Raw genomic sequence first — 24,534 nt, forward strand, 5'->3', positions numbered from 1 at the left:
TCATAAAGACTGTGAAAGGCCTGGTTGAAGGAATAATGGCCCAACTTAAAGGGAAACGCTTAAGCTGCACCCACCCTTCAAATTCAGGTTTGGTTTGTTTTTAGACTTGCTCTATCAAGGGAAATTCAGGATGGAATATTCTTTTTGCCATGAGCATGTCCTACTCACTAAACATCTAATATTTTAATATTAACTTATTACTACATGACATTTCTTTTAAAAATGTTGTCTAGTTGTTCGTAGGTTCTGTGAGAAGAGACCCTGTCCCTCTGTCACATGCCTGACACAGGATGGGTGACTGAATAAATGAAATCCACGGAACTGAAAACTGCATCAGAGTGCTATCAGGGTGATGGAATATGTTTACTGCAGAATACTTCTTTCACCATTTGCATGAGGGAATTCAGCCCAGATAAAGGTATGATTCATCCATTTTCCTCAGCCAAGCAGGCAAAGAATGGTCCACAAAGATATTTTCCATACTTAAGACTATTTGCCAAGTCGCAGCTGACCCCACACTGCTATATTTCAGATGAAGAGAGAACCATGCCTCTGTTAATGGCAGCATCTACGACAAAATGCAGAGTGTGTGAAGGAGAAGGTAACTGTAAGACACATACCTGATGACGGTAGGGTAAAGCTCGGAGGTGTAGATATAAACAATGTTAAAGGCAGCACTGATCGTCAGCTTCCCCAGCAAGGACAAGGAACGGCTGTTCACCACTGCAAACACACCTGTGCCTGTGGAGAAGAAGGGCAACGCCTGTGAAGGCCTTAGTTCAGAAATACTCTTTTAAATGACACATTTGATTTTGATAGCAAACAGTAGAGGGGTAGTATAATTGAGCATATTCAGAAGGTTTAGTATTTGCACACAGACCCACATGCAAACATTGTCTAAAGGCTTTGGCTAAAGTCAAGCATAGTATGGGAGCCCTGGGCCCACGGTCTTCCCCAAGTGTTTTGAAGACCACACACAGCAGTTTGCTTGACCTAGGACAGTCAATGTTTGACCTACTCTCCTTGTAAAATCAGGCTTCTGGTGCTAAATGTAATCTATAACTAGGTCCTCCATGAGACTCCCTGAGATACTGTTATCTATAAGATAATCTATAATCCTTCCCTCCTCGCTGTTGATTACAATCAATCCCTTCCTACATTGCAAGACCCCCACTCCTGCCTTATGCTCTCATACCCATTGGAATGTCGAGCCCTTATAACCAGCTTGTTCAGCCCCCTCAAAGCACGGAGTATCTTCACATTGACTCTGAACCTGCCGCCATTCAGAGCAGCTCCTGAATCCATTCAGAGAAGCCCCTGAATTCAGGGCAACATGACTGACTTCCCACCCTGTAGGTAAGCCCCCAAATAAAAGCTCATGTCTCAGAACATGTCTGGTATTTTCTTTAGCCCTTTGGCTACAAAAGCCCTCTTGGGCCATGACACAGAGTGGTGGTCATTAAGGGTGGTTAAAGTTGTACTCACTCCTAAATGATAGCGCACCCTAAATACTTCTGTATTATAGCAAAGTAAGCTTAACGAAAATCGTCAGTTTATCTACCAAGGGCGTTACTCAACTCTCCATTCTTCCCAACCTTGGGTAACAATCAGTGATATTATGACAGACTTGGCACTTGAGGGGGACAGGTTATGGACACAAGAGATGGAAGTGAGGTTCACAAAAAACTCCTAGCTTCAGTTTGTGTTCCTCGGTGTTCTATTTAGAACATAAGGAATAATCTCATTAATTTACTGCCAGAAGATATAAAACATTGTTCTTTATAGAATAAGACTCTAAATACGGAAGTAGTTCTGATCCTTCCTTTTCCCCAACTTCTCACTTGAATTACTAACCAGTCATAATATTTGAGTTTCCTAATGCAATATTTTACATAAAATGTAAAAAAGCATTTAATGCATTTTCTCATCATAAGTACAATTTATTATCCTGTGGTTCTTATCTTTATTAACTTTATCCTCCCTGGGATCCTACAATTTAATTATTCCCTTTCAAACTTGTTTCAATTATGGGCCATTACTCTCTTTCAAAAATGAGTTTCAATAACTCATTTGCCTCTATGTTCAAAATAACACAGTTTTCTCCTTCTGAGGAAAAGAAAAATCTCATTGACTTTGTTGTACTCCTCCCCCATTGCTATCAAGCATCTCCAATGAGTAGCTGCCAGTCCGTTAACTCAAATGCATTCACCCTGTTACTAACATCTGGCTTCCAAAACCATTCTCTCCTGAAACTCCTACTCTCGAAGGTCAATGGAGATGTCCTAATCACCAAATATAAAGGCCTCTCATTCTCCTTGACAGTTTGGACAAATAGAACACTCTTTGTGTCCTTCCTTGGGACTCCATGGCTCATATAAACCACTCTTTCCTTGAGTAACTCAAAAGAAACAGCCCTTCCTTCCTTTGACTTCCACTGCCCTTATTTTCTTATCCATTCAACTGGCATGCTACAGACATTCCCTTGTAGTTACTTACTTTCCCATCTTGTCTGCCTGAAATACGTTCAAGTTCCCAAGCCTAAGGTTGGTATCTTGTTTGTATGTGTGCTCTTGTAGCACCTCCCACAGTACTATACATGTTGGTGTTCACTAAACATTTGTTGAATTAATAAATATGATAAGGATTAATTTAGTGAAAAGAATCTGTGTTTATGCTCTCACTCCCTCCAAGGAAGGAGGCACGTAATATCTGCTGTTCCAAAAAACAAGTGTCATGTCCCAGCCTGATCAGAAAATAAATTCTCATCTATTTTAAAGATGGTGCCTTGAACGTGGCCCAGGCACTGCCAAACTTGACCATCTGGGGCTGTTTTCTTCTCTTCTGCCAGGCTATTTGGAAAATGTAAGCTCTTTTAAGTCCTGAATAATTATTCCTAGGCCATGATGTACTTCTAGGGAAAAAAAGATAATCGAGCCTTCCACATTTATTGCAAGATATGTGTCTGAGCTTTTGAGATCTAATGACTTTCTCACATAAACCAAAAATGAGGGTAAATTAAATTCATCAATTATTTGCCTGAAAATTGAAATGCACTGGGTGGCAGTGAAGCAAATAGAAATGTGCATGTCTGCTTGATTGCAAATGATCTCTGGGACTGTTTTCAACCCATAAAGGATGACATCCTTCAGAATAACTTAACTATGGAGGTACAACCTCTTAACTTGTTAGGGAATGGCCATCCTGAAAGTGGAATTAAAATGGTACTTCCCAGAAAGCTTATCATCTAAACACTGACAGCAAGCTCCAAGGCTGGAAGAAATCTCCCAAGTGAGGCTCAGCACTGCCCAGCTGTGGCACATCTGGGTCGCATGGCTCCACTCACACACTCCCAAAAGAGCTCACATCAGTCTAACTAACGCCTCATCTGATGCCTGAAACTTCTCTCTTAAGTCTCAGTCAATACTCGAACCTGGGGGTATTTACTTTTCCCCAAGGCAGCCAACATCAATTTTAAAGCACTGTTTGCTAGAAAGTAGTTTCTTGTGCTTCTCTGGGACTCCTAGTCTGGAACTGCTGGGATTAGTGGTCATCCTGAGTTAATGTTTCGGAAGGCTCTGCAGCCTCTGGGCGGGCTCCCTGGATTCTGACCTTGCTGTTTATCTGCAAATGAAATCAGACATTATTGGCTATCACCAATGAGTGTTCAAAATGACCATTTAGTAAAAAAGAGGGATTTAAAAGGTAAATTAACAGAAATAAAAATTTCTTAAAACACATTTCCTTCTAAGTACTTAACTCAAGAGGTTGTAAGTTTATTCCAACGATACAACTACTAAGGACATCATTCTTGGAACTAGTTTTCTGGAAGGTTTCTCAGAGCCCACCTGGCATCACCAGAATAAAATAACAAAGTCCTAGTCATATTTCACTTCTGACCCAAAACAGTAAAAAATCAACTTGATCGTCCATTTTATTCACTAGGTTACTATGAGCAAAATTTTCACTGTTCATATGTTAAAATCTTTAAGACAGCTACAGGCCTGCTACTATGATACTCAGGTGGGGTAAATAATTGTGTATCCTATTCACTTTGCTATCTTTTGGCTTTCTTCTTTTTCAGTTACGCATTCATCATGCTGTTTCTTTTATTGAATGTAAGTTCAAACTTACAAGACAATTAAAAAATAAAACATACCCCATACAGAAAACTCTAGCATATCCTTATATTCCTCCCAGATATCCAGATCCACCTATTTTAATTTTGCCCCATTTTCCACATCATCCTAACTACTTAGACATTGACTTTTTTTTTTAAATAATAAATTTTATTTTGAAGTAAGTTCAATCTTACAGGAACAGTTGTAAAAACAGTACAAACCCCATACATAGAACTCCATCATACCCCAACTCCCCTCCCCCAATACCCCGATCCATCACCTTTAAGATCCTGTCACACCGTCTCTTTCTTTCCCTCCCTAACACCCATCATCTATTGCTCTGTCCTCTGAACATATGAGAGCAAGCTGCACATATCTTTGAACAAACAGTATAATTCACATATACCTTTCCCATGGACAAGAACATTATTTTATGCAAACTCATTAAACGCAGCTAAGAAGTTCAAGAAATTCAACATTGATATAAAGCTTACATTCTACATTTCCTTTTTTTTTTTTGTTCCTGTGTCCCATCTGTGTCCCTTTGAGCCTCCTCTCCTCCGACCTCAGATCACATCCAGGATCACCCCTGGCATTTAATTGTCATCTACTTAAACTGTCTTATTTTTTTTTTTTTTTCAATTGTGGAAAGATATATATATATAGCCTAAATCTTCCTATTCCACCCCTCCCTAGCATTCCATTAGAGGGATTAATCACATTTAGAATGTTGCAATGCTATTACCTTCCGACCATCTATTGCTAGAAGTTTCCCTTCACCCCAAACAAAAACCCTACTCTTATTTCTTAACTCCCCATTGCCCCTTCCCCCACTTCTTGGAACCCCTACTCTACTTTTCATCTCTTTGGTCATATTCTCTGATACTTTCTTTGTGTTTACCATGGGGCTTAAATTTAACATCTTAAATCTATAACGATCTTGTTTTTCTTTGATACCAACTTAACTTCAATAGGACATGTAAACTGTGTTCCTATACTCCCTCATTCCCCCAGCTTTATGTAGTTCTTGTCAAGAATTACATATTTTACATTGAGTCCAAAACCACCAATTTATCATTACAGTTTATGTATTTTAGACCCTGTAGGAAGTAAATAGTGGAGTTATAAATCAACAATACAGTAGTATTGGTCTTTGTATTTACCATGTGATCTTTACTGGAAATCTTTATTTCTTCATGTGGTTTCAGTCAATTGTTTACTGTCCCTTCCTTTCAGCCCGCTTAGGCCTGATCTACTGGTGATGAAGTCCCTCAGCTTTTGATTAATCAGGAATGTTTTCATCTCCCCCTCATTTTTATCCTTCAGGTATTTTTGAATTCTCCAAGTCTCTGATGGTCATTGACTTCTATTTGTATTCCATTGTGGTCAGAGAATGTGCTTTGAACAAATACATTTTTTAATTTTTTATTTTATTGAGGCTTGTTTTTATGTCCCCACATACAGTCCATTCTGGAGAAAGATCCGTGATCACTAGCGAAGAACGTGTGTCCCAGTGACCTGGGATGTAATATTCTGTATATGTCTGTTAAAAGTCTCTATATCTCTCTCTCATTTCTTTGTTTCTCTGTCGGTAGGGCTCGCTTTAGTATCTGAAGTAGGGCAGGTCTTTTATTAGCAAACTCTCTCAGCATTTGTTTGTCTGTGAAAAATTCAAGCTCTCCCTCAAATTTGAAGGAGAGTTTTGCTGGATAAAGTATTCTTGGTTGGAAATTTTTCTCTCTCAGAATTTTAAATATGTCATGCCACTGCCTTCTCGCCTCCATGGCGGCTGCTGAGTAGTCATTACTTCGTCTTATGTTGTTTCCTTTGTATGTGGTGAATTGCTTTTCTCTTGCTGCTTTCAGAACTTGCTCCTTCTCTTCAGTATTTGACAGTCTGATCAGAATATGTCTTGGAGTGGGTTTGTTTGAATTTATTCTATTTGGAGTTCGCTGGGCATTTATGCTTTGTGTATTTATATTGTGTAGAAGGTTTGGAAGTTTTCCCCAACAATTTCTTTGAATACTCTTTCTAGACCTTTACCCTTCTCTTCCCCTTCTGGGACACCAATGAGTCCTAAATTTGGATGTTTTATTTTATCTATCATATCCCTGAGATCCATTTCAAATTTTTCAATTTTTTTCCCCATTCTTTCTTTTGTTCCTTCATTTTCTGTTCTGTGCTCCTCGAGGAGGCTGAGTTGTTGTTCAGCTTCCTCTAATCTTGTATTATGAGTATCCAGAGTCTTCTTAATTTGGCCTACAGTTTCTTCAATTTCCATAAGATCTTCTATTTTTTTATTTACTCTTGCAATATCTTCTTTATGCTCTTCTAGGGTCTTCTTTATGTCTTTTATATTCTGTGCCATGCTCTTCTTCAAGTCTTTTATATCCTGTGCCATGCTCTCATTGCCTGTCTGTAGTTCTTTGATTAATTCTGCAAGGAACTGTGTGTCTTTGGATCTTTTGATTTGAGTGTTTGGGTTTGGGTTCTCCATGTCGTCTGGTTTTATCATATGCTTTAAGATTTTCTGTTGTTTTTGGCCTCTTGGCATTTGCTTTACTTGATCTTTAATTTGTTAGAATTGCAGCTTGGTGACATACACTTTCTCTAACTAACCAGCAGATGGTGTCCGTGAGTCATTTATTCCCTCAAATCAGTTCTCCCCAACTTTGTGGTGTGTGGGGATCTGATTCTTTTGGGGTCCAACTGGTGCACTTAATTTGGGTGTGTTGTTGGTGCTGTCCACCCTGAATGAGGGGCGTGTGTCTGAGCGGTTAGGGAGGAAGGACAGGTTTAATAATCAAACCTCCCAGGTGTTCCCGGAGATTTAAGGCTGTTCTCTGCCGCTGACCCAAAAGTCCTTGGTATTGGCGTAGGTTCCCTGGGATTTCCGAGTGGTTCCCCCCTCCCTGCTGTGCTTTTCCAGGACCTCTGTTGAGTGGGGGGGGAGGGCCGTGCCACATCACAAGTGAGCGCTGGCCTCCAGGGAAGCCCTGGGCCGCCGGGCTGTGTAGGGGCGTTCCCAGCCCTCTTCAAAGATGGTTGAATGGGATGCGTTAAATTCCTCCTTTCTGCACAGCTCCACTCTCCCAGCTCCGGGACAATCAGCCGTGGGTGTATTCAAGGTCACTGTCCATGGCCGATATTGTGTCGTGTGAGCGGTGCTGCGGGAAAGACTCCCTGTCAGGCTGGGTTTCTTGGCTCGGCTCTGTGCTGTGTGTTCGGCCCCGGGCAGGAGTAGCCCCGCCCGCTGGGGAGACGGCTGCAAGTCGTGTGTCTCCCCTTTGCTCCCCTGGACCCGAGACAATCAGCAGTGGGTGTGGGAAGGGGTATCCTCCACCCCAGACACCGAGGTGTTAGTCCAGACCGCTCCCGTCTTATCTGCAGCTGTTCCCGGGCTTCTTTTTTTTTTTTTTTTTTTTAAAAACGCCAACCCACCATTTCCCCACACTGCAGTGTAGCCGAGGGACTCAGCCGACTTACTCATTCATTTCAGAATGCAGACTCCTGGTTTCACCAAGAGCACGTTCCCTGTGGCTTTAGCAGAACTTGTCCGGCTGGTGCTATTCTAGAAGTGGTGTTCTGGGTCCCTTTCTGGTTTTTCATCTAGTGTTTTCTACAGAGGTGTTTTTTTCTCTGTCTCACCTAGCCGCCATCTTAGGTTCCTCCTGACTTCTTTTTAAAATGCAATTTTATTGAGATATAGTCACATAACATACAATCCTCCCAAGTGTACAATCCGTTGTTCACAGTATCATCATATAGTTGTGCATTCATTACCACAATCAATCTTTGAACATTTTCATTATTCCAAAAAATAAAATAAAAATTAAAATAAAAAAGAACATCCAAAATATCCCATTCCCCTCCTATTCCTCATTGTTCATTTACTTTTTTTAAATACAGTTTTACTGAGATATATTCACACACCCTACAGTCATCCACAGTGCACACAATCAATTACTCGCAGCACCATTATATAGTTGTATGTTCACCACCAGAATCAATTTTTGAACCTTTTTCTTACTCCAAAATAAGAACAAAAACAAAAAGGAACACCCAAAACTCTCCATCTCCTCTATCCCACCCTATTCTTCATCTAATTTTTGTCTTCATTTTTCCACTCGTGTCCATACGCTGGATAAAGGGAGTGCGAGCCATAAGGTTTTCACAATCACACAGTCACACTGTGTAAGCCACATAGTTATACAGTTGTCTTCAAGAATCAAGGCTACTGGGTTGCAGTTCGACAGCTTTAGGTATTTACCTCTAGCCATTCCAACACACCAAAAACTAGTAAGTGATATCCATACAGCACATAAGAATATCCTCCAGATTGACCTCTCGACTCCATCCGACATCTCTCAGCACTGGAACCTCATTTTGTTTCATCTCTCTTCCCCCTTTTGGTCAAGAAGATCATCTCAATCCCACAGTGCTGGGTCCAGGCTCATCTCCAGGAGTCATTTCCCATGTTCCAGGGAGATTTACACCCCTGGGTGTCATGTCCCACATAGTGGGGAGAGTAGTGAGTTCACCTGCTGAGTGGGCTTAGAGAGAGAGGGGGCCACATCTGAACAACACACAGGCTCTCTGGGGGGTCTCCTAGGCACAATTATAAGTGGGGCTTAGCCTCTCCCTTGCAGCAACTAGCCTCACAAGGGAAAGCCCGCAGATCAAGGGTTCGGCCCACTAACTTGGCAGTTTTCAAGGTTTGTGAGAAAATCAGCAATAACCCAGGTGGGGAAGTCCATTTCTGCATTTCTCCCCAGTTCCTCAGGGAACCCTGCAAACACAGTTTTACTCCCTGCCTCCATCACTCTGGAATGTATCAGGATTTCACCCTAGCCTGAACAAACTCAAGTCTCACTTCCCATTCCGTTCTCCCTGCACCTATGGTGTTCAAACAAACTGACTGTCCAAGTTAAATCATTCAGTGTGCTTCAGAAAATATAGATCCTGCACCAAATAAACCTCTTCTCCCTTGGTCTCATATTTAAAACCCAGTCAGTATTGTCCTTTACCCTTTGGCCTGATTTGCCTTAATCCTAACCAGATCCTCTTCGTTCATATCTCTAATTGAAGTCTGAACTCTTTTTCAGCTGTTTCAACAGTTGCCATATGGGATAATACTGACATCCATAGCTACCAAGCTCTAGCTCCAAGTCTTAGGTTAGACATTGACTTTTAAAATTTTTTTTTCAATTCAGTTTTATTGAGATATATTCACATAACCTACTATCATCCACAGTGTACAATCAGTTGTTCACAGTACACCACATAGTTGTGCATTCATCACAAAAATCAATTTTTGAATATTTTCACTACCCCCCCCAAAAAAATAAGAATAAAAATACAAGTAAAGAAGAACACTCAAAACATCCCATTCCTCCATTCCCCCTATTATTCATTTAATTATTTAATTTTTGTTCCTATTTTTCTACTCATCTGTCCATACACTGGATAGATGGAGTGGGAGCCACAAGGTTTTCACAATCACAGTCAACCATGTAGGCTATATAGTTATACAATCATCTTCAAGAATCAAGGCTACTGGGTTGCAGTTCAACAGTTTCAGGTATTTCCTTCTAGCTATTCCAATACACTAAAAACCAAAAAGGCGTATCTATATAGCACATAAGAAAAACCTCCAGAATGACCTGTCATCTCCATTTGAAATCTCTAAACCACTGAAATTTTATTTTGTTTCATTTCTCTTCCCCCTTTTTGGTCAAGAAGACTTTCTCAATCCCATGATGCTGGGTCTAGGTTCATCCCTGGAAGTGCTGTCCCCCATTGTCAGGGAGAATTATACCCCTCAGAGTCATGTCCCATATAGTAGGGAGGGCGGTGAGTTTACATGCCACATGGGCTTAGAGAGAGATACTTCAGCTTTTTTTTTTTTTTAAAGAAAAATACCCTTTGTGTGCAAAGTAAAAAAAATAAAAAAATAAAAAAATAAAGCAATACTAAAGATAACTGGTTCTCTCATTCTCTTTCTTAGAGGCAACCACATACACGTGTGTGCATACACATATTTTAAAAAATATAAATGGGAGGATACTAGGTAAAAAGCTCTGCATCCTTGTAAAAGTTTTGCAAAAAATTCTGCAACTTCCAACAACAGCTTCAGACGCCATCTGCAAAGACTGCGGTAAGTTAATCAATTCAATTCTAACTCTCCCCAGAGTAGGTCAGACTCAACAGGGTAAGGGCGATTGCCCTTCAGACAACAGTCTCAAGTTTGGGGGCCCAAGCCCCCCACACTTCTGACCAACTGGCTAAAAATTTGGGCATTCCCACCATGCTCTGGGGTTCAATAATTTGCTAGGACAATTCACAGAACTCTCTGAAAGTGCTATACTTACTATTGTAGTTGTATTATAGTGAAAGGATACAAATAAGGAGCCTAAATAAGAGACACATAGGGCAACGTCTGGGAGGGTCTCAAATGCAAGCTTCCGTGTCCTCCCTAGGTGAAGTCAGAACACATCACCCTCCTGGTACAGTAGGGATGGATTTTTTCTCAGTCATGGAAGCTCACAGAGCTTCAAGTGTCCCAAGTTTATATGGGGTCTCGTTATATAGGCATGACTGACAGAATTAATGTCCACGTGGTTGAACTCAATCTGCAGGCTCTCTTCTTTCCCAGAGGTCAGGCTGACATGATGTGGCTCAAAGCCCAAACCTCCTAATGACAGGGTTGGTCTTTCTGGCAGGGCCGGCCCCTACCCTAAGGCTGCAGGTGTGGCTGGCCCTGCCCTGCAAACAGATGTACATTAAGAACAAAAGACACTCCTATCACGGGGAAATTCCAAAGATTCAGAGGTTTCTTCCCCAGGAACTGGGGACAAAGATCAGCCAAGTTTTTCATTATACCACATTTTGCTATCATTCATTATTTACTCAACAAATAAGAGGCACGCACTATTCTCAGTTCTGAGGATACAGCCTTTTTCACTTACAGGCATATCTTGGAAATCACTTTCCTATACCTCATTCTTTTTAATGGCTATATAGCATTCCATTGCATAAAGTACCATAATGTATTTAACCAGTTTCCTATTGATAAGTAGTTGTTTCCAGTCATTCTTGCACATCTTTGTGCATATGTACAAGCAGAATAAAGGATACATTTCTAGAATTAGAAGTGCTGGATCAAAGGATATGTACAATTTAGATTTTCACATAGGTTGCCAAAAAGGATATACTTATTTCTATTCCCAGCAACAGTATCCTAGAGTGGCCTGCTTTCACCAAAACAGTTTATTATCAAACTTTCTGAACTTTGTCAGTCTGAAGTGAAAACCGGAATATTATTTCCGTGTGTGTGTGTATGTGTGTGTGTGTGTGTGTGTGTATACATGCATGTGGGTATGTGTATCCAGTGGCCTAGCCCCATTTGTTGGAAAGGCTTAAGGCTATTATTCCTCCACTGGATTGTCTTGGCATCCCAGCTGAAAATCAACTGACCCTAAATGAAAAGGTTTATTTCTAGATTCTCAATTCTATTCTATTGATCTATATGTCTATCAATATACCAGTTCCACACTGTCTTGATTGCTACAGCTTCAATGTAAGTCATCCAAGTTTTTAATTTTCAAGTTTGTTTTGGCAACCTTGAGTCCCTGGCATATCCATGCTTATCAATTTCTGTACAAATGGCAGCTGAGATTTTGATAGGGATAGTGTTGAATCTGTACATCAAATCAAGGACTACTGCCATCTTAACAATATTAAATCTTTGGATTTGTGAACCTAGAATCCCTTTCCATTTATTTAGGTCTTCTTTAATTTCTTTCAACAATGTTTTATATTCGTTGTACAAGTCTCACACTTCCTTTGTTAAATTTAGTTCTAAGTATTTTATTCTTTTTGATTCCACTGTAAATTGAATTTTCTTAAATTCATTTTCACATTGTTCACTGCAATGTATACAAATGCAATTGAGTTTTGGCTATTGATTTTGTAATCTGCAACCTTGGTGAACACATTTTTTAGTTCTAATAGTATTTTATTTGTGTGTGGATGGCTTAAGTTTTTTGGTATACAAGATCATATCATCTGTGAATAGAGACAGTTCCTTTCCAACCTCTATCCAATTTTGTTTTCTTGACTATTTGCCTTGGCTAGAATTGCAAGCCGATGTGGTGTTAGTTATCTATCGTTGCCATATAGATAACCTGAAACTCTGTGGCTTATAACACACAATTCTATAGGTTCTGTTGGTTAGAAATCTGGCATGGATCTCAATGGAGGAAAATCCAAGTGTCAGCAGGTTGCATTCCTTTCTGAGAATCCACACCTGTTCATTCAGGTTGTTGGCAGAATTCAGTCCCTTGTGGTTGTAGGTCAAAAGCCCCATTTGCTTCCTGGCTATAAGCTAAGGGCCATTTCCATCTTCTAGAGGGAGCTGCATTCCTTGGTTCATGGCCCCTTTCCCCAATCTTCAAAGTCAGCAACAGCAGGTAGAGTTCTTCTCACCCATCATCTCTATGATCCACACTTCCATCATCTTCCACTTTTAAGGACTCATGTGGCTACACTGGGCCACCTGGATAATCTTGGATAATTTCCTATTTTGAGGTCTGGTTCGTAACCTTAATCACATCTGCGAAGTCCCTTTTGCCACATAAGGTAAATATTCACAGGTTCCAGGGATTAGGATGTGGACATCTTTGGGGGTTTGTTTTGCCTACCATAAATGTTGAATACACCTTGTGAGCGGATGTCCTTGTCTTATTCCTGATTGCAGGGGAAAGCATTCAGTCTTTCACCATTAAGTATGATGTTAGCTGTGAGTTTTCACAGATGCCTGTTATATTCCTAGTTTATTGAGTGTTTTCATCATGAAAGTGTGTTGAATATTGTCTAATATTTTTTTCTGAGTCTACTGAGATGATCATGTGGTATTTTTCCTGTATTTTCCTTCATTCATGAAGCAATCTGGTGTTCAATTTTTTTGCGGGAAGTTTTTTAATAAAGATAAAATTCACATAATACACAATTAACCACTAGAAAGTGTGCAATTCAGTGGCATTCAGTGCATTCACAAAGTTATGCAACCACCACCTCTCTCTAGTTTGAATACTTTTTCATCACCCCAGAAGAACAAACTGTACCAATTAAGTAATCACTCTCCATTCCCCCTTCCCTAATCGTCTATCCCCTAGAAATCAGTAATCAGCTTTCTGTCTACACGTATTTGCCTATTCTGGATGTTTCATATAAAAGGATTTTATGATATATATGAACTTTTGTGCAGGCTTTTTTATTCTGCATAATGATTTTGAGGTTCATCCAAGTAGCAGCATGTATCAGGACTTCATTCCTTTTTATGGCTGAATAATATCCCATCATACTTATATATCACAGTTTGCTTATCCATCTGTTTATGGATATCAACAGTTTATTCATCTGTTGATGGGTATTTGTATTGTTTCCATTTTTGGCCATTATGGACAATGCTGCTATAAACCCCCATGGACAAGTTTCTGAGCAGATACATGTTTTCATTTCTCTTCAATATATACCTAAGAGTAGAACTGCTGGGTCATGTTGTAATTATTTGTTTAGCTTCTGAGGAACCACCAACTTGTTTTCCAATGTGGATGCACCATTTCATTCCCGTGAGTGACATACAAGGGTTCCAATTTCTCCTCATGCTTGCCAATACTTATTTTCCATTTTTTGTTTTTTCTTTTTTTAAACAGTCATCATAGTGGATGTGAAGTGACATCTCATGTTTTTTTTTTTAATTTTTATTGAGATTGTTCACATACCATACAATTATCCAAAGATCCAAAGTGTACAATCAATTGCCCCTGGTACCCGCATACAGCATCCATCACCACAATTAATGTTTGTTCAATTTTTAGAACCTTTTCATAACTCCAGACAAGAAATAAAGACAAAGAAGCCAAAAAAAAAAAAAAAAAGAAAAGAAAAGAAAAGAAAAAGAAAAAAAGAAAAGGAAACTCAAATCCTTCCGTATCCCTAACCAACCCCCCTCAATTGTTGACTCATAGTATTGGTATGGTACATTTGTCACTGTTTATGAAAGAACATTGAAATACTGCTAACTGTAGTATATAGTTTGCAGTAGGTATATATTTCTTCCCTATATGCCCCTCTATTATTAACTTCCAGTTGTATTGTCATACATTTGTTCTGGTTCATGGAAGAGATTTCTAACATTTGTACAGTTAATCACGGACATTGCCCACCACAGGATTCAGTTTTATACATTCCCATCTTTTGACCTCCAACTTTCCTTCTGGTGACATATATGACTCTGAGCTTCCCCTTTCCACCTCATTCATGCACCATTCAGCACTGTTAGTTATTCTCACAACATGCTACTGACGCCTCTGTTCATTTCCAAAGGTTTAAGTTCAACCTAGTTGAACACTCTGCTCATCCTAAGCAACCACTTCCCATTCTTTAGCCTCGTCCTATATCTTGGTACCTTATATTTCATGTCTATGAGTTTGCATATTATAATTAGTTCCTATCAGTGAGACCCTGCAATATTTGTCCTTATGTGTCTGGCTTATTTCACTTGTATATTGCCCTCAAAGTTTCGTTATCAACCCATTTTTTTTTTTTAAGATGGTTTTGTTCACGTCATACATTCCATCCTAAGTAAACATCTGATGATTCCCTGTATAGTCACATATTTATGTGTTCACCACCCTCACCACTATCTATATAAGGGCATCTACACTTCTTCCACAAAGCAGGAGGAAGAATCAAAGAAGGCAGAAGGTAAAGAAAAAGAAAAAAGAAAGAGGAAAAAAAAAATGACAGCTAGGAAGCAGCAAAAGGAAAGATAACCTTAAATCAAAGTAAAATAAAGAATCAGACAACACCATCAATGTCAAGTGTCTCACACCCCTCCCCTATTCGCCCCTCTTAATCTGCATTTACCTTGGTATATCGCATTTGTTACATTAAAGGAAGCATAACACAATGCTTCTGTTAATTATAGTCTTTAGTTTACATTGATTGCATCCCTCCCCCAATGCCTCCCCATTTTTAACACCTTGCAAGGTTGACATTTGCTTGTTCTCCCTCGTGAAAAAACATATCTGTACATTTTATCACAATTGTTGAACACTCCAGGTTTCACCACGTTATACAGTCCCAGTCTTTATCTTTCCTCCTTTCTTCTGGTGTCCCACGTGCTCTCAACCTTCCTCTCTCAACCATGTTCATAGTTACCTTTGTTCAGTGTACTTACATTGCTGTGCTACAATCTCCCAAAACTGTGTTCCAAACCTCTCACTCCTGTCTTCTCCTATCACTCTGTAGTGCTCCCTTTAGTATTTCCTGTAGGGCGGGTGTCTTGTTCACAAAGTCTATCATTGCCCGTCAGAAAATATTTTGAGCTCTCCCTCATATTTGAAGGACAATTTTGCTGGATATAGGATTCTTGGTTGGTGATTTTTCTCTTTCAGTATCTTAAATATATCACACCACTTCCTTCTTACCTCCATGGTTTCTGCTGAGAGATTTGCACATAGTCTTATTAAGCTTCCTTTTTATGTGATAGATCACTTTTCTCTTGCTGCTTTCAGGATTCCCTCTTTGTCTTTGATGTTTGATAATCTGATTATTAAGTTTCTTGGCGTAGGCCTATTCAGATCTATTCTGTTTGGAGTATGCTGCACTTCTTAGATCTGTAATTTTATGTGTTTCAAAAGTGAAGGGAAATTTTCATTGATTATTTCCTGTACTATTGCTTCTGCCCCCTTTCCCTTATCTTCTCCTTCTGGGACACCAATGAAACGTACATTCCTGTATTTCATTTCACCCTTAATTTCCCGGAGACGTTGCACATATTTTTCCATTCTTTTCTCCATCTGCTCCTTTGCATGTAGGCTTTCAGGTGTTTTCTTCTCCAGTTCCTGACTGTTTTCTTCTGCCTCTTGAGATCTGCGTTGTATGTTTCCATTGTGTCTGTCATCTCTTGTGTTGTGTGCTTTTCATTTCCACAGATTCTGCCAGTAGTTTTTTTGAACTTTCGATTTCTGCCTTATGTATGCCCAGTGTTTTCTTCGTAGCCTTTATCTCTTTTGCCATATCTTCTCTAAACTTTTGAATTGATTTAGCATTAGTTGTTTAAATTCCTGTATCTCAGTTGAAGTGTAAGTTTGTTCCTTTGACTGGGCCATAACTTTGTTTTTCTTAGTGTAGGTTGTAGTTTTCTGTTGTCTAGGCATCTGACCCCTAGGCCACCCCAATCAGGTTTTCCCAGACAAGAACAGGCTCAGGTCACAGAAGGAAGAAATATTCAGTATCTGGTTTCCCTGATGGTGTGTCCTGGATGATTGACACACCCTGTGCTTTTCTGCCCAGCAGGTGGTACCTGTCAGCCTGTCACGGGTTGGTGTAAGGGGGTGTGGCCCGCGTCTCTCCTCCCCCAGGCTCTGGGGTCTGGTTCTGAATGTAAGGCAAGTAGTAGAGTTGGGCCCCTCCTCTTTCCTCTTGGGAAGATATGTCCCCTAGAGAGAGATCATTTGCATATAAATAGATTCTTTGTTTCCCTGACTCTGCTATCTCCACCCTTGTCTGGGTCAGAGTGCTGTGATTTTAAAATGGCTGCAGGTTTCTCTACTGCCAAGCACTGCGAGCTGAAAACAGCTGAGGCTTTCTCCACTGAGCCGCCCAGGTTGACAGAGAGAGAAAGGGACAGAAAGCCCCAGAGTCACCTGTCGGCCAGAGATGGCACCCAATCCTCTGGGCTCCCCATCCTGGGACAGATATGTCCCCTGACTCTCCCAAGATCAGTCGTCACCAAAAGCCTCTGTGTGCTTGTTGGGGAATCGCTGTCTGTATTGAGCAGTTAACATTAAAACCCCAGTTGGAGCTGGGCTGAAGCACACTCGCTTGTTCAGAGAGTGCTGCTCTCTAGCACCGCGATGCTTCCGTGAGGAGGGGCTCTTGGCTCTGGGTGCAGGTGCGCAGTTTTTACTTACAGATTTTATGCTGCGATCTCGGGCATTCCTCCCAATTCAGGTTGGTGTATGATAAGTGGACAGTCCCATTTATCTCCCTGCAGCTATTCCAGGTTATTTACTAATTTTTCTGTTGTTTATGAATTGTTCCAGGGGGACTAACTGGCTTCCACTCCTCTCTATGCCACCATCTTAACTCCTCTCCTCATGTTTTTTTTTTTTTTCAATCAGAGAAGTTGTGGATTTATAGATCAATCATGCATAAAATACAGGATTTCCATATACCACCCCACCACCAATACCTTGCGTTGGTGTGGAACACTGCTTACAATTGATGATAGCATTTTTTGGTAATTGTACTAATTTTTTTTAGCAGTTGTTACCTTTGTTACAGTTGATAAAAATTATTAAAATTGTACTATTAAATATCATCTACAGTTTATATGAGGTATTGTACCAGTTTGGATATATTATGACCCACAGAAAAGCCATGTTCTTTAATGCAATCTTGTGGGGACAGACTAAGTCTTTTGATTAGGGTGGGATCTTTTGATTAAATTATTTCCATGGAGGTGTGAACCTACCCATTGAGCATGGGTCTTGATTAGTTTACTGGAGTCCTTTAAGAGAGCTCACGAAGAGAAGGAGCTCAGAGAACCTGACAGAGACATTTTGGACAGTAGTTAAGTATGTAATCCAGAGTTTGTCCCTGAGAGAAGATAAGAGCCGACACAGAACCAGATGCTTGGAGATGCAGACAGAAAGACATCTGGAGATGCTAAGCTAAGAGATGAAGCCCAGAGTGTACCCTGGAGAAGCTAAGAGAGGACCCCCAGATGCTTAGATGCACAGGAGCTAAAGAAGCTAAGAGAGACCAGGAGCCCAGAGACATTTTTGGAGAAGGTCATTTTGAAACCAGAACCCAGGAGCAAAGGATGAGCACATGCCTTCCCAGGTAACAGAGACGTTCCAGATGCCACTGGCCTTTCTTCAGTGAAGGTATCCTCTTGTTAATGCCTTAATTTGGATACTTTTATGGCCTTAGAACTATAAAGATTCATCCATCTTTTCAACATGCATCATGACTTTATTCCTTTTTATGGCATGCATATACCACATTGTGTTAAACTATTCATCTGATTAAGGACACTTGGGTTGCTTTCATCTTTTGGCAACTGTGAACTGTGAATAATGCTGCTATTAACATTGGTGTGCAAATATCTATTCAAGTCCCTACTTTCAATCTTCTGGGTATATACCTAGTAGCAGAAATGCTGCATCATAAGGTAATTCTACACTTAGTTTCCTAAGGAACTGCCAAACTGTCTTCCACAGCTGTGGGCAGCCAACTCAGCACCTGGCAGTCGGCCTAGTGGCACGGTCCCTGGGCCTTCAGTACATGTTGCGGTGACCGTTCCGCAAGGCGGAGCACCGAGTGGCACCTATGACTCCTGCCTAAAAGGAATTTGCTTCTTGCTGCTGTTTCTTATATTCTTACTGCCTCTTTTTCCCATTTGGTGTCTTTTGGGCTCTGTGGTGGTGGAATGCTCCCACACCTAGCTACATTAATGAGCCAGCAGCTTACCCTGCATTAGCGTCAGCGTAGTGAAAATGCCTGCTCCTTTCTTAGAAGACAATAGGTCACCCTTTCTGCTCACTCCCACTGGCCACCTGTCAACTAGGCGGTAATCCCCCTTCCCAAGCTTTGAAAGAGTTAGCTAGAAGAAACAAAAAGGTAATGATTAACAGATTCAAAAACATGAACACAAAAAATAGTTATAGATTGCTTGGTACCAAATAACAGGAACTGTTATGCCTGTGCCAAAAACACTGTGTCTTGCTACGCTCCAGGGAGTCTGTCCCTGCTAGCCCATTGATCATTGTGCAAGAATAAATAATGTCTGAAATTTAGCCAAACTATTCTAGTATTGTATGCCTAAATGCTAGTGTGTATGTTGTAGAAAATTATAAAAATAAAGCTCTGATGCTCTGCTTGGTCGGAGATTTCATCTTCGTACCCAGACACGACAAGGTGTCTGTCTTCTTTCTTTGCCGACTCCAGCCCCCCTATCAGGACCCTGCCCGTTGCTGAGGCCGGCCCTCGGCACACAGCAGCTGCACCATTCTACATTCCTACCAGCAATGAATGACTGTTCCTATTTCTCCACATCATCTCCAACACTTATAGTTTCCTGTTTCTTTAATAGTAGACATTCTGGTGAATAATAAATGGTATCTCATTGTGGTTTTGATTTGCATTTCCTTAATAGCTATTGATGTTGAGGATCTTTTCAAATTCTTTTTAGTCATTTCTATATCCTCTTTGGAGAAATGTCTATTTAAGTCCTTTGAACATTTTTAAATTGGGTTGTTCGTCTTTTTATTGTTATGTTGTTGTTGGATTTCTTTATATAGTCTGTATATTAAACCCTTATCGGGTAAGTGGTTTCCAAATATTTTCTCCTATTGAGTAGGTTGTCTTTTCACTTCAGTGACAAAGTCTTCTGATGCCAAAAAGTTTTTAATTTTGAGGAGGTCCCACTTACCTATTTTTTGTTTCATTGCTTGGACCTTGGGTGTAAAGTCTAAGAAACCACTATCTAATACAAAATCCTAAAGATGCTTCCCTACATTTTATTCTAGGAGTTTTATAGTTCTGGTTCTTATAGTTAGGTCTTTGATAAATTTTGAGTTAATTTTTGTATATGGTATGAGACAGGGGTCCTCTTTCATTCTTTTACATATGGATATCCAATTCTCCTAGTATCATTTGCTGAAGAGACTATTCTTTCCCCATTGAATGGACTTGGCAGACTTGTCAAAAATCAGTTGGCTCTGGGTGTGAGGGTCTACTACTGAACTCTCAATTAGATTCAATTAGTCAATATGTCTATCCTTGTGCCAATATCCTGCTGTTTTGACCACTGTAGCTCTGTAATATTCTTTAAAGTCACAAAGTCTAAGTTCTCTAACTTCATTCTTCTTTCTCAAGATGTTTTTGGATATCTGGGGCCCCTTACCCTCCCCCAAATAAATTTAATGATTTGTTTTTCCATTTCTATAGGCTGCTGGAATTTTGATTGGGATTGTGTTGAATCTGTAAATCATTTTGGGTAGAATTAAGATCTTAATGATATTCAGTCTTGCAATCCTTGAACACGGAACATCTTTCCATTTATTTAGTTCTTTGTTACTTTTAGCGATGTTTTGTAGTTTTCTGTGTACAAGTCCTTTACATCCTTGGGTAGTCTTATTCCTAGATATCTGATTCTTTTAGTTGCTATTGTAAATGGAATTTTTTTCTTGATTTCCACTTCAGATTGTTCATTACTATGTATAGAAGCACTACTGATTTGGGGGTGTTATACTGTACCTCATCACTTTGCTGAATTTGTTTATTAGCTCTAGTGGCTTTGTTGTAGATTGGGTGTAAAGAAACCAGAAACTGATAGTTTGGAAAATTCCAGGCTTCCAGAAAGTAAAATCCGAGAAGCTATAGCCCCACATGAGGATTTAACCAAACATGGAACCCAGCTGCCATTTCAGTAGAAGGCAGGATTGGAAATGGAGTGCAAAGCCCTATTGTCTGACAGTTTTGACCCCTGTAAACTGCATGCCAAGCTTACAAAATTTTTGCGAGATCTGTATAGACAGAACCACTGCCCGTCTGGACTGGAGGGGACAGAGAAGGAAAAAATTGAAGGAAAAATTTTTTCAAAGATAGGACCATGGAAATTGAGGTCTGTAGTCAAGAAATCTCAAGCAAGGAGAACAGAGCGACCCATGCACAGGGAAAGGGTGTTTGCCATGGTGGTCAAGGGTGGGCCTTCTGCCTTGATGCTCAGAAACAGTGCTGCCACCCCAGGCCTCAGAGAGGGTGGAGTACATTCCCTGGGGACTGGGGAGAGCCTTGCCACCACCCCACTGTTCGGAGAGGGGAGAGCCTTTGCCCCGGAGAAGCCAAGTCTGGATGGCACCCTGATGTCTGAGGAGGGCGGGGCCGAGAAGGTGGTTTCCCCAATATGTGGTTATGTTGGAACACTCACCCCAGCATTTGGAGAGAAAAGGGCTGCAGTGTAACCCCTTGGAAAGTGTGGGACTGCCGCTCTCTCAAGCTCCAAGGATAAAACATCATTCGATAAATGACTCTCAGACTTTGAAACCTAATGGAGTTTGCCCTGCAGGTTTTAGGAACTGTTTTTGTCCCGTGAACCCTGTTTTCCTTTCAGTCTCCCTACGGCAATGGGAACATTTATTCTATGACTGTCCCTCCTTTGTATATTGGAAGGAGATAACTTGCTCTAAGTTTCACAGGTACACAGCTAGAGGGGAAATCTGCCTTAGGACAAGACCATGCCTGTGACTGATTTTTTTTTTTTTTCCCCTACTGACTTTATTTTTTTATTATTTTTTTTAAATCTTCATTTTATTGAGATATATTAACATACCACGCAGTCATACAAAACAAATCGTACATTCAGTTGTTCACAGTACCATTACATAGTTGTACATTCATCACCAAAATCAATCCCTGACACCTTCATTAGCACACACACAAAAATAACAAGAATAATAATTAAAGTGAAAAAGAGCAATTGAAGTAAAAAAGAACACTGGGTACCTCTGTCTGTTTGTTTGTTTGTTTCCTTCCCCTATTTTTCTTTTTTTTTTTTTTTTTAATCATCATTTTATTGAGATATATTCACATACCACGCAGTCATACAAAACAAATCGTACTTTCGATTGTTTACAGTACCATTACATAGTTGTACATTCATCACCTAAATCAATCCCTGACACCTTCATTAGCACACACACAAAAATAACAAGAATAATAATTAGAGTGAAAAAGAGCAATTGAAGTAAAAAAGAACACTGGGTACCTTTGTCTGTTTGTTTCCTTCCCCTATTTTTCTACTCATCCATCCATAAACTAGACAAAGTGGAGTGTGGTCCTTATGGCTTTCCCAATCCCATTGTCACCCCTCATAAGCTACATTTTTATACAACTGTCTTCGAGATTCATGGGTTCTGGGTTGTAGTTTGATAGTTTCAGGTATCCACCACCAGCTACCCCAATTCTTTAGAACCTAAAAAGGGTTGTCTAAATTGTGCATAAGAGTGCCCACCAGAGTGATCTCTCGGCTCCTTTTTGAATCTCTCTGCCACTGAAGCTTATTTCATTTCCTTTCACATCCCCCTTTAGGTCAAGAAGATGTTCTCCATCCCACGATGCCGGGTCTACATTCCTCCCCGGGAGTCATATTCCACGTTGCCAGGGAGATTTACTCCCCTGGGTGTCTGATCCCACGTAGGGGGGAGGGCAGTGATTTCACCTTTCAAGTTGGCTTAGGTAGAGAGAGAGGGCCACATCTGAGCAACAAAGAGGCATTTGGGACGAGGCTCTTAGGCACAATTACAGGGAGGCCTAGCCTCTCCTTTGCAGCAACCGTGTGACTGATATTGATCAGATCTTGAACTTACCTACTGTTTTGTTACTGAGATGATTTTTTTTTGTGATATTGTGATGGGATGAATGTATTTTGTTTATGGAAAGATCATATCAGTTTGGGGTCCAGGGGTGGAATATGCTGGTTTGGATGCATTATGTCCCCCCAAACGCCATATTCTTTGATGCAATCTTGTGGTGGCAGACATATTAGCACTGATTGGGTTGGAATCCTCTGATTGTTTCCATGGATATGTGAAATGTTTGACTGAATTATTTCCATTGAGATATGAACCCTGCCCATTCAGGGTGCATTTTGATTTAATCACTGGAATCCTATAAAAGAGCTCACAAACAGAAGAACCTGAGAGCAGCTGAGAGAGACATTTTGGAGACGGCCATTGAAAGCACACTTCTGCTGACACTTTGGAGATGCCAGCCCAGTGTTTGCTCTGGAGAAGCTAAGAGAGGACAAAACGCCCCAAGAGCAACATTTTGAAGAACGCACAGGAGCTGAGAGAGGAGCTGGAACACAACCCGAGAACAGCAGATGCCAGTCATGTGCCTTCCCAGCTAACAGGTTTTCTGAACACTATTGGCCTCCCTCTGGTGAAGGAATACTCATGTTGATGCCTTAATTTGGACATTTGCATGGCCTTCAGACTGTAAATTTGTAACCAAGTAAACCCTTTTATAAGAGCCAATCTATTTCTGGTATTTTGCATAATGGAAGCATTAGCAAACTGGAACACCTGCCAATAGTGAAAGTTTTTCTTCCTTTCTTATTTGGATGCCTTATATTTCTTTTTCTTGCCTAACTGCTCTGGCTAGGGCTTCCAGTACAATGTTGTATACCAGTGGTGACAGTGGGCATCCCTGTCTTGTCCCAGATCTCAGAAGGAAAGTTTTCAGTGTTTCGCTATTGAGTATGAAATTAGCTGTGGGTTTTTATATATGTTCTCATGTTGAGGAGGTTTCCTTCTATTCCAGTTTTTCTGATTGTTTTTATCAAGAAAGGATGCTGTATTTTGTCAAATGCCTTTTCTGCATCAATAGAAATGATCATGTGGTATTTTCCCTTTACTTTGTTAATGTGGCGTATTATATTAATTGATTTTCTTATGTTGAAACACCTTTGCATACCTGGGATAAAACCTACTTGATCAAGGTATATAATTCTTTTAATGTACTATTAGATTTGATTTGCAAGCATTTTGTTGAGGATTTTTGCATCTATATTCATTAAAGAGCTTGGTCTGTAATTTTCTTTTCTTGTAGTATCTTTATCCAGCTTCGGTATGAAGGTGATGTTGGCTTCATCGAATGAGTTAGGTAGCGTTCCCTGTTCTTCAGTTTTCTGGAAGAGTTTGCGTAGGATTAGTAGTAATTCTTTCTGGAATGATTAGAATTCACCTGTGAAGCCATCAGATCCTAGGCTCTTCTTTGTTGGCAGGTTTTTGATGACTTGTAATAATTGGTCTGTTGAGGTCTTCTATTTATACTACAGTTACTGTAGGTTGATCCTTCTTATTTCTATGATACCAGTAATGTTACCCCCCATTTCTGATTTTATTTATTTGTGTCTCCTCTCTTTTTTGCTTTATCAGCCTAGCTAAGGGATTGTCAATTTTATTTATCTTTTCAAAGGACCCACTTTTGGTTTTGTTAGTTCTCTCTATTGTTCTATTATTCTAAACTTCATTTATTTCTACACTAATCTTTTTTTATTTCTTTCCTTCTGATTCCTTTGGTTAGTTTGCTGTTCTTTTTCTTGTTCCTCCAGGTGTGCACTTAGGTCTTTGATTTTATCTCTTCTTTTTTATTGTAAGTGTTTAGGACTATAAATTTCCCTCGCAGTACTGCTTTCAGTGAATCCCATAAGTTCTGATACATTGTGTTCTCATTTTCATTCATCTTAAGATATTTACTGATTTCCCTTGAAATTTCTTTCTTTGTGGTTACCCTGGGATTTATATTACACATCCTATGTCTATAACTTACTAAT

The 24,534-nt window shown here is 40.1% G+C and overlaps 1 protein-coding gene across 4 annotated transcripts in view; it reads right to left on the minus strand.

Moving 5' to 3' along the window:
- The window catches only part of SLC22A15 (solute carrier family 22 member 15), a 141,933-nt gene that overhangs the window by 19,900 nt on the left and 97,499 nt on the right, over positions 1-24,534 (minus strand). For all 4 annotated transcript variants that reach the window (XR_005215266.1, XM_037826287.1, XM_037826288.1 and 1 more), the window contains one exon: positions 621-741. Coding sequence is in view for 3 of the 4 variants with exons in the window: in XM_037826287.1 (XP_037682215.1) it covers positions 621-741 (121 nt within the window). In the remaining variant the exon portion in view is untranslated. The remainder of the gene's footprint in view (positions 1-620; positions 742-24,534) is intronic.

This window comes from Choloepus didactylus, chromosome 2 (assembly GCF_015220235.1).
Source record: "Choloepus didactylus isolate mChoDid1 chromosome 2, mChoDid1.pri, whole genome shotgun sequence".
Taxonomy (NCBI): domain Eukaryota; kingdom Metazoa; phylum Chordata; class Mammalia; order Pilosa; family Megalonychidae; genus Choloepus; species Choloepus didactylus.